This window comes from Chiloscyllium plagiosum, unplaced genomic scaffold, assembly GCF_037043375.1.
Source record: "Chiloscyllium plagiosum isolate Xiang-an unplaced genomic scaffold, Cpla_swu_hap1 HiC_scaffold_10, whole genome shotgun sequence".
In the NCBI taxonomy this organism is placed as follows: domain Eukaryota; kingdom Metazoa; phylum Chordata; class Chondrichthyes; order Orectolobiformes; family Hemiscylliidae; genus Chiloscyllium; species Chiloscyllium plagiosum.
Genome location: NW_028270148.1, coordinates 116731771 through 116742615, shown reverse-complemented (window position 1 = coordinate 116742615; position 10845 = coordinate 116731771). Strand labels below are relative to the sequence as shown.

Genomic DNA, 10845 nt, shown 5'->3' with positions numbered 1-10845 from the left:
GGGGAGGAGAGTGTGTGGGGGAAGGGGGGGTTGGTGGGGGTGGGGGGGGAGGGAGAGTGTGTGGGGGTGTGGGGGGGGAGGAGAGTGTGTGGGGGTGTGGGGGGGGAGGGAGAGTGGTGTGGGGGTGTGGGGGGGGAGGGATAGTGTGTGGGGTGTGGGGGGGGGGGGGGTGAGGGGGGAGGAGTGGTGTGGGGGTGTGGGGGGGGAGGAGAGTGTGTGGGGGGTGTGGGGGGAGGAGAGTTGTGTGGGGTGTGGGGGGGAGGAGAGTGTGTGGGGGTGTGGGGGGGGAGGAGAGTGTGTGGGGGTGTGGGGGGGGAGGAGAGTGTGTGGGGGTGTGGGGGGGGGAGGAGAGTGTGTGGGGGTGTGGGGGGGGAGGAGAGTGTGTGGGGGTGTGGGGGGGGAGGAGAGTGTGTGGGGGTGTGGGGGGGGAGGAGAGTGTGTGGGGGGTGTGGGGGGGGAGGAGAGTGTGTGGGGGTTGTGGGGGGGGAGGAGAGTGTGTGGGGGGTGTGGGGGGGGAGGAGAGTGTGTGGGGGTGTGGGGGGGGAGGAGAGTGTGTGGGGGTGTGGGGGGAGGAGAGTGTGTGGGGGTGTGGGGGGGGAGGAGAGTGTGTGGGGGTGTGGGGGGGGAGGAGAGGTGTGTGGGGTGTGGGGGGGGAGGAGAGTGTGTGGGGGTGTGGGGGGGGAGGGAGAGTGTGTGGGGGTGTGGGGGGGAGGAGAGTGTGTGGGGGGAGTGGGGGGGAGGAGAGTGTGTGGGGGTGTGGGGGGGGAGGAGAGTGTGTGGGGGTGTGGGGGGGGAGGAGAGTGTGTGGGGGTGTGGGGGGGGAGGAGAGTGTGTGGGGGTGTGGGGGGGGAGAGTGTGTGGGGTGTGGGGGGGAGGAGAGTGTGTGGGGAGGTGTGGGTGGGGGGAGGAGAGTGTGTGTGGGGGTGTGGGGGGGGAGGAGAGTGTGTGGGGGTGTGGGGGGGAGAGAGTGTGTGGGGGGGTGTGGGGGGGAGGAGAGTGTGTGGGGGTTGGGGGGGGGAGGAGAGTGTGTGTGGGGGGGAGGGAGGGGGGGGTGTGGGGGGGGAGGAGGTGGTGTGGGGGGGGAGGAGGTGGGTGTGGGGGGGGGAGGAGATGTGTGTGGGGGGGAGGAGTGTGTGTGGGGGGTGGGAGGAGAGTGTGTGGGGGGGGGAGGAGAGTGTGTGGGGGGGGGAGGAGAGATGTGTGGGGGTGTGGGGGGGGAGGAGAGTGTGGGGGGGAAGAGTGTGGGAGAGCGTGGGGGGGAGAGCGTGGGGGGGAGAGCGTGGGAGGGTGAGCGTGGGGGGGAGAGCGTGGGGGGGAGAGCGTGGGAGTGGTGAGTGTGGGGGGGAGAGCGTGGGAGGGTGTGGGGGGGAGAGGGTGTGAGTGTGTGGGGGGGAGAGGGTGTGAGTGTGTGGGGGGGTGAGAGGGTGTGAGTGTGTGGGGGGGGGAGAGGGTGTGAGGGTGTGGGGGGGGAGAGGGTGTGAGGGTGTGGGGGGGGAGAGGGTGTGTGCGGGAGAGGGTGTGGTAGTGTGGGGGGAGAGGGTGTGGGGGGGGAGAGGGTGTGGGGGGGGAGAGGGTGTGGGGGGGGGAGAGGGTGTGGGGGGGGAGAGGGTGTGGGTGGGGAAGAGGGTGTGGGGGGGAAGAGGGTGTGAGAGTGTGGGGGTAGAGGGTCTGAGAGTGTGGGGGGGGAAGAGGGTGTGAGGGTGTGTGGGGGAGAGGGTGTGGCAGTGTGGGGGGGAGAGGGTGTGGGGGGGAGAGGGTGTGGGTGGGGAAGAGGGTGTGGGGGGGAAGAGGGTGTGAGAGTGTGGGGGGGGAGGAGAGTGTGTGGGGGGGGAGGAGAGTGTGTGGGGGGGGAGGAGAGTGTGTGGGGGGGGAGGAGAGTGTGTGGGGGGGGAGGAGAGTGTGTGGGGGGGGGAGGAGAGTGTGTGGGGGTGTGGGGGGGGAGGAGAGTGTGGGGGGGAAGAGTGTGGGAGAGCGTGGGAGGGTGAGCGTGGGGGGGTGAGCGTGGGGGGGAGAGCGTGGGGGGGAGAGCGTGGGAGGGTGAGCGTGGGAGGGTGAGCGTGGGGGGGAGAGCGTGGGGGGGAGAGCGTGGGGGGGAGAGCGTGGGAGGGTGAGTGTGGGGGGGAGAGCGTGGGAGGGTGTGGGGGGGAGAGTGAGAGTGTGTGGGGGGGAGAGGGTGTGAGTGTGTGGGGGGGAGAGGGTGTGAGTGTGTGGGGGGGGGAGAGGGTGTGAGTGTGTGGGGGGGGGAGAGGGTGTGAGGGTGTGGGGGGGGAGAGGGTGTGAGGGTGTGGGGGGGGAGAGGGTGTGTGGGGGAGAGGGTGTGGTAGTGTGGGGGGGAGAGGGTGTGGGGGGGGAGAGGGTGTGGGTGGGGAAGAGGGTGTGGGGGGGAAGAGGGTGTGAGAGTGTGGGGGTAGAGGGTCTGAGAGTGTGGGGGGGGAGAGGGTGTGAGGGTGTGTGGGGGAGAGGGTGTGGCAGTGTGGGGGGGAGAGGGTGTGGGGGGGAGAGGGTGTGGGTGGGGAAGAGGGTGTGGGGGGGAAGAGGGTGTGAGAGTGTGGGGGGGGAGAGGGTGTGAGAGTGTGGGGGGGGAGAGGGTGTGAGAGTGTGGGGGGGGAGAGGGTGTGAGAGTGTGGGGGGGAGAGGGTGTGAGAGTGTGGGGGGGGAGAGGGTGTGAGAGTGTGGGGGGGGAGAGGGTGTGAGAGTGTGGGGGGGGAGAGGGTGTGAGAGTGTGGGGGGGGAGAGGGTGTGAGAGTGTGGGGGGGAGAGGGTGTGAGAGTGTGGGGGGGGAGAGGGTGTGAGAGTGTGGGGGGGGAGAGGGTGTGAGAGTGTGGGGGGGGAGAGGGTGTGAGAGTGTGGGGGGGAGAGGGTGTGAGAGTGTGGGGTGGGAGGTGGTGTGTGAGGGTGTGGGGGGAGGTGGTGTGTGAGGGTGTGGGGGGAGGTGGTGTGTGAGGGTGTGGGGGGAGGTGGTGTGTGAGGGTGTGGGGGGAGGTGGTGTGTGGGGTGAGGTGGTGTGTGAGGGTGTGGGGGGAGGTGGTGTGTGAGGGTGTGGGGGGAGGTGGTGTGTGGGGTGAGGTGGTGTGTGAGGGTGTGGGGAGAGGTGGTGTGTGAGGGTGTGGGGGGAGGTGGTGTGTGAGGGTGTGGGGGGAGGTGGTGTGTGGGGTGAGGTGGTGTGTGAGGGTGTGGGGAGAGGTGGTGTGTGAGGGTGTGGGGGGAGGTGGTGTGTGGGGGGAGGTGGTGTGTGAGGGTGTGGGGGGATGTGGTATGTGAGGGTGCGGGGGGAGAGTGTGAGGGGAGATGGGGATGTGGTGTGTGAGGGTGCGGGGGGAGTGTGTGCGGGGAGATGGGGATGTATGTGAGGGTGCGGGGGGAGAGTGTGTGCGGGGAGATGGGGATGTGGTATGTGAGGGTGCGGGGGGAGTGTGTGCGAAGAGATGGGGATGTATGTGAGGGTGCGGGGGGAGAGTGTGTGCGGGGAGATGGGGATGTGGTATGTGAGGGTGCGGGGGGAGTGTGTGCGGGGAGATGGGGATGTATGTGAGGGTGCGGGGGGAGTGTGTGCGCGGGGAGATGGGGATGTGGTATGTGAGGGTGCGGGGGGAGTGTGTGCGCAGGGAGATGGGGATGTATGTGAGGGTGCGGGGGGAGAGTGTGTGCGGGGAGATGGGGATGTATGTGAGGGTGCGGGGGGAGAGTGTGTGCGGGGAGATGGGGATGTGGTATGTGAGGGTGCGGGGGGAGAGTGTGCGCGGGGAAATGGATGTGGTATGTGAGGGTGTGGGGGGAGAGTGTGCGCGGGGAGATGGATGTGGTATGTGAGGGTGCGGGGGGAGAGTGTGCGCGGAGAGATGGATGTGGTATGTGAGGGTACGGGGGGAGAGTGTGCGCGGGGAGATGGGGATGTATGTGAGGGTGCAGGGGGAGAGTGTGCGCGGGGAGATGGGGATGTATGTGAGGGTGCAGGGGGAGAGTGTGCGCGGGGAGATGGGGATGTATGTGAGGGTGCGGGGGGAGTGTGTGAGGGGAGATGGGGATGTGAGGGTGCGGGGGGAGTGTGTGCGGGGAGATGGGGATGTATGTGAGGGTGCGGGGGGAGAGTGTGTGCGGGGAGATGGGGATGTATGTGAGGGTGCGGGGGGAGAGTGTGCGGGGAGATGGGGATGTGAAATGTGAGGGTGCGGGGGGAGAGTGTGTGCGGGGAGATGGGGATGTGGTATGTGAGGGTGCGGGGGGAGAGTGTGTGCGGGGAGATGGGGATGTGGTATGTGAGGGTGCGGGGGGAGAGTGTGTGCGGGGAGATGGGGATGTGGTATGTGAGGGTGTGGAGGGGGGATGTGTGAGGGTGAGGGGAGATGGTTGGGGGAGTGTGTGGCGTTAAGATTAAATGATCAGTCACCAAGTGAGTATACTGTGCTCTTACAGAATAAAACATTGATCTGCTGGAGAGTGAATGCAATGGTGGAATGTGTTTTGTGTGTCCTCCCTAACAGGCTTTCAGGAATGACATTAAGGAACACCGAGAGCTGACTGCAAGTGTGCTAAAATCCGGAGAACACCTGCTCCAGTCGATGAGCAGTGCCACGCCAGGTATAAATCCTTCAGGAGCACAGAATTCTGCGCTTCATCTACAACACCCTTTATCTGACTCTCCCCCTCAGAATGCAAGCTGTTTGACTCGTAAAACCAAACATTATTGGCAAAGGATTCTCTCTTTTACTCTTTACAAAGCAAAAGGGTCATTGTTGTTCCCTCTCCTTGGGTACTGTCGGCTTGTACTGGTTTAAAGCATGAATTGAATAGGAATGGGGGACAGGCCAATCAGCCCCCTTAAGTTTTCTGCTGATATTCAGTGAGATGCTGACACAGCAGTAATTAACTCCTTTGGTTATGCTTCTCTGATTGCCCTTGTCCCACTCAATTCTAACTATCTCTGAAGTAAAGTGATTCACTGACTGATTAGATTAGATTACTTACAGTGTGGAAACAGGCCCTTCGGCCCAACAAGTCCACACCGACCCGCGGAAGCACATCCCACCAAGACCCATTCCCCTACATTTACCCCTTCAGCTAACACTACGGGCAGTTTAGCATGGCCAATTCACCTAACCTGCACGTTTTTGGACTGCGGGAGGAAACTGGAGCACCCAGAGGAAACCCACGCAGACACAGGGAGAATGCTTTCTGTGTGTTAGTGATGTCACTCGTTTTCCTGCTGGGGTGGTCATTTTGTCTCAGGCTGTGAAATAACACAGTGAAGCAAGATAAGGGTGCTGTTTCAACTTCTTATTGAAACCTTTTGTCTAAACAAAATAATCAATCTTCTGTCTTACAAGAATTAACTGGTGAAAGAATCATCATTCTTCAGTTTTAAAAATCACAACAGGTTGCATAATCTAGAAAACATTCAAAGATGTTTTACAAAAAGAGCCAATAAATTAAAATGAACTCTAAATCAGAGATGACCAAACACTTATTCCAAGATTTACCAAATATGTGAATGATTTTCACATTTCATAAAATAATTTCTTAAAATTCTGCTCAATTTTGTGTGCACTTCCAACATGATGTTCAAATTTTAAAGCAATCTCCTACTAGTCAACAAAACAGAGAATGCTGGAGAAACTCAGCAGATCTCTAATCTAATCTGGCAGCATCAGACACAAAGTGCTAACTGTATTTCTTTGGTTCAGAGAGAAACAGGAGTTAACACTTGGAGTCTGATCAAAACTCACTGGCCTGAAATGTTTGACCCAGCATTTCATGCTCTTTGTCTCTCTCCACAGATGCTGCCTGACCTGCTGAGTATCTCCCAACATTTCTTTTGGCTTTTGATTTGAATTTCCAGCATCTGTGAGGTTTTACTTGTGTATTGATTAGCCGTGTTTGCTACATTCAATGCTGCTTCTCTGACCTCCTCCTGCTCTGGTTTAGTTCTCAAGGAGACACTTGAATTGATCTCAAGACAATCCAAGCAGCTGAATGGGCATGCTGCCCACCTGTACTTGTCGATTCTTGCTACTATGGATAAGGTGAAAGATGATTTAGAGACCAAGCAACAGGAATTCGTATCTGCTGGTTTGGAAAGGCAATCAGCATTGGTAAAGAATAATTTCACCTTGAATCTTTTGTTTTGTAAATTGCTGAATGTGGTGAATTAAAAGAGCTCTGCTTATTTACTGTTAATATTATAGAAGGTGTAAAAGTCACCATAGTCAGACTGGACCGAGAGAGAGATGATGGGTGGAGGTTTAATCTGAGGGGCACTATGCCTCAGTGGAGGTGGGGGGGGGGGGGGGGGTGTGGAGGTTGAGAAGAATCCTTCATGGTAACCTCTGCAGGTATGGGATTTGAACTCATGTTGATAGCGTTGTTCACTCCAGTAGCCACTACCATCGATATTTTGGCATCATTCACCAACCATCCAGTCAACTGAGCAAACCTGCTGATAGTGTCCTACAGCAGCAATTCTGGCCTTGAGGGCAGTTGAGTCAACCCCATTGCTGTGAGTCTGGAGTCACGGGTAGTCTAAACCAGCTATGACCAGATTTCCTTCCCTAAAGGACATTGGTGAATCAGAGGGGTTTTGCTTTGCAACGATTGATAATGATTTCATGATTTCTATTAAGCTAGCTTTCAGTGTGACTGAATCCTTTCAATGACCTTCCATTATTAACAGTAAATGTGCACTTCCTGTGTGATTATGAAGGGACATTTAAATGCCTAACTAGGAGGAGCTATGAGGACATTGCAGCCAAATTAACACATAACTGGGGTTTTTCACTTCTCAGTAAACCCCTTGTGGTAGAAATGTAATTGTATAAGTTTTGCATTGTTAAAGTACAAACAGTTTGTAAACTGAGGACCGGGTGAGTCCTGAGGGGGTAATTCCTGCAAACTATTTTATTTGAGGGCATCATGGAGCCTTGAGCTAGTTCATCCATATCTGTGGAGCAGTCTACAAGAAAATGTGGCATTAAAATTACATTTCACTTATTTGTAAATTAAACCCTTATTTTTGGTCAGAATTAGATTTGTTGCTGGAATTTAGATGTGGGCTTTACAAATAATTTACTCCATACTCTTTTGTCAAACGCTTGGTTGTTTTGCTTTTAAAATGCTGTTAACATTTGCATAACTCTGAGATAGCTGAAAGCAAACAATTCCTTTCCTGTTCAGTCATTTGAAGCTTTCAAACACTGAAGGATATTTAATGTTACTAAAAGTTGAGGGTGTGGATTTGAACTGATTTAGCTGTTGTGAATTTAATTAGTGCATTGTTTGAAATTCTGGACAATCAAGTAAACTCTATTTTAATCACTGACAGATTGTTTCCATTTAAATAATTGTCTTTTTTTTAAGCAATGCTTCTCATATTTCCAAAACTGCATCAGATTTCGTGCAGACTTGTGGATTCTGGTTTTCACGTGAAATGTTTTTCCTTCTGGTTTCAGTGATGTTTTGGCTAAAGGTATGGTCTTTAAAAGTGTAGTACACGGCCATTTACATTGGAACTAATCATTCCTGTAATTGCTGGCCTTGAAGAAACAGGATGTTGGTGTCAGTTTCAGTGTTTCCCATCACATGATTCACTGAACCATGTCAGCACAATGTTACTTCATATTTAAATGTATTTATAGGGCTCAGAAACTTGAGTCAACTTTACACCATCCTCCTTTGATTGATGTGCACTACTGACCTATCCCATCAAGACCACTGTGTATTCTGGAAGTCTTAATTTTAAAGCTGTGTTTACAGGATAGAGTACTTCCAGAATAGATCCACGGAGAAACCTGATGACTGTGTGTTGTTTTTCCAGATGCCAAGTGATGTTGAGGAACATGATGCATCAAACCACATGAATATGGATGATCTAGTTTAAAAGGGCTGGTGAAGTAGTGGGAGGGTGATGCTTCTTTTAATTCAAGTTGTTCTGCAAAATTATTGGCTTAATTTTACACTTTTTTTAAAAATAAAAAGTAATGAGCAATGAGTGTTTACACCTCCTGTAATTAATCTCTTCGTTTTATAATACTTGGTTACTTTTATTGACACTTTAATTTGACCAGATTGAAAGTTTAATTAAAGTCACAAAAAAAAATATTGTTCACTTCCAAGACAAATGGAAGAAAATCAGTAACTCCATCAAATGTTGTGAATTACAGATAGAGCTCCTACATAAAAGCCTGCAAGTTGCAGTCCATACTGGGGTATACAGGACTTCTAGATGGACAAGACGACTTCCTCCTCCTATTGAGATGTAGGGTACTATCACCTCCCACAGTTAGGGGGAAGACATTGCTGGATCCTCTCCCCACTCCTACTTCCATAAGCTGGTGGCTACAGGAAAAATTCAAAAGCACAAAATAACAGAATAGGGATTGACTAAAAAGATATTCATTTGAACCAGTTTCACTCCATAATTTCCATAGTACAAACAGAAAGGGATAACCCTCAGTCTGACTAGAAAAAAAGTGACAAAGTATTGTTGCCCAATAAGAAGCCTGATTGACCAAGTCAAGGTTCAACACTGAGTGTAAGCAACCTGTGTTAATTCAGGTAAAACGTGACTAGGTGAGTGCAATGAAGTTCTACAGGTGGTGTAGGTACAATAAACAAATCATATTTGACTAGATAGTTTTTTTTCTAAACTTTGTAAAATGACTTGTGTCTAAAAAGTAACTTGCTGTCACTGTAGTGTTAATTAAAATTTATCTTAAGTAACCAGTGTGCATATAGTTTTTGTTTTAGCAAGTTTGTGGATTGCAACAAGTGGAAGATGATCTGTTATTAGCAAGAGGAATGTGGAACCAAGGCCCACATCATACCAGCCATGATCTTAATGAATAGCAAAACAGAGCGGAGCTGAATTCGGAGTCATGGATATGCATCAGTGTTTGCAACTTGGTGTGAACCTGGGCTCCAAAACCGAACATTTAAGCAGTTAATCCAGAAACAATAGCAAAAATCTCCATTCCCACAAACCCACACAGTGAGGGAATTGCAATAATATCCAGCAAAAGGTCACATCCATTCTAAAAGGCTTATAGTAAGAAAGTGGATGACTGAAGATGACATGCAAGATTATAGTATGACTTTCCTCCAACTGTTATTCTTGCACGAAAGAATTCCTGTTTGAGCTGAAAACAAAAATAGTTACACAAGTGATCAGAAAAAGACATCAAGTGGAACTTGATGCCAGTGAAAGGGGGGCTGGCAGGTTACATAGCTTAATGTTACTGACTGTTGACATGGCCTCCTTTGAGAAGGTCAAACAGCAACTTGCATTTCTGTGCCTGTCTTGCACAATTCCAAAATGCTTCTCATAAGCTGACTGACTTGAAGGAGCCATTAGAATAGGGGGATCAAATGCTGTATTGAGGAGAAAATGGAATTTTAAAGACAAAATTACAATGTTGGGATTGGACAGAAAAAACAATGGTGGAAAGATATAAACCAGTCAGGGCAATTAATAGCAGCCGGCCATTAAGCCTGTTCCACCATTCAGTAAGATGGTGGCCTCCACTTCTTTGTCACCCCCTCTGCCCCTTGTGGATCCAAGATCTAACTCTGCCTTGTATACTCTCACTGTGGCACAGCCATTTAATGCAGGGTCTGGGTCAAAGACCAATAACCCTCAAAAGAAATGCTTCATCTAAAAGTAATTTCTCTTTATCCAGTCCTAAGTTTCCCCATGAAGGGAAACTTATTAGCATCATCTTTTCATTGTTAAACTCTGAGTACAGGGTCCAACCTACTCACCCGGTCCTCAGTAGAGGACCTGGTCAGTCTTCTTTGAATGGCCTCCAATGCAAACATGCCCCTCCCAGAGTAGCAAGACCAATGGCAGACATAATATTTCTGATGTAGTTTCACCAATGTCTGATATAAATGCAGCAAGACTTCACTGTTTTTATACTCCATGGCCCTTCCATTAATGGCCACCCGTTCATTCTATTTCCCTTCCCAATTACTTGCTGTACTTGCGCACAATATTTCAGATTCATGTAAAGGACATTCTGCAGTTGCAGTTCATCTCCATCCTGCCAAAGTAAACAATCTCACTTTCTATAAAATAACCCACCTGCCAAATTTCTCCCTCCTTCACAAACTATCCATAGCTGACATGTTGTCCTCATCACATTTTGCTACTTTAGCATGCAGTCAATCAAGTCCCTCATGTCAATGCTCAGCACTAATCCCAGTAACACTCCACTCACTACAGTTTTCCAATCTCAAAGTAATCCATGGGAGGGTGAACAGGTCCAGAGACGTGTAGGAGTTGGGAAAGGTTAGAAAGCAGCCATGAAGGGACATTGCATTTGCCTGTTCCTGTGGAGGGTAAACACCAAAAGACTGGGTGGGTCTCAGTGTTTCTGTGAAATTGATTTGTTATGATTATACTTCATTGAGATCATGTATTTCAATGTTTTCTATGTAATTAATAAATACATACAAAATAAAAAGAAATGTGGAAGAAAAAGTGCCATTAAGCATTTTATTTAGAATGAGTAAAAATAAATTTGAAGTAAATCACCCTTAACCATGCTTAAAATATTTTAATTATGTCCTTTCAAATTATATGGGTCCCTAGACTAGTCCTAAAAAATGAAATGAGTTAGCATGCCTGATATACTGTAACTGTTTACGGAACTTTCTGGAGAAAAGAACAACCCATCAGTATCCAGATGTACAGTTTCTAAAAATCCACAAAAATAAATGAAATTCACTTGTAAAAATGTCACCTGTTTTGAGCACCTCTTCAGTAAGCAATGTCCCTGTGCTCTCAAATGCAGTTTATAAATACAAGCCATTTTCCAAGGCAAATGGGAATCATAACAACCAGTGATCTACATT

General features: G+C 51.1%; 1 protein-coding gene across 2 annotated transcripts in view; it reads left to right on the top strand.

Annotated features, from left to right (window-relative positions):
• cep68 (centrosomal protein 68) overlaps positions 1-10471 on the top strand; it is a 54001-nt gene extending 43530 nt beyond the window's left edge. For both annotated transcript variants that reach the window (XM_087991695.1, XM_087991694.1), the window contains exons 5-7: positions 4482-4578; positions 5923-6089; positions 7808-10471. In XM_087991695.1, the coding sequence (XP_087847821.1) occupies positions 4482-4578; positions 5923-6089; positions 7808-7870 (327 nt within the window). In that variant the 3' untranslated portion in view covers positions 7871-10471. The remainder of the gene's footprint in view (positions 1-4481; positions 4579-5922; positions 6090-7807) is intronic.
• Positions 10472-10845: the final 374 nt, after the last annotated feature.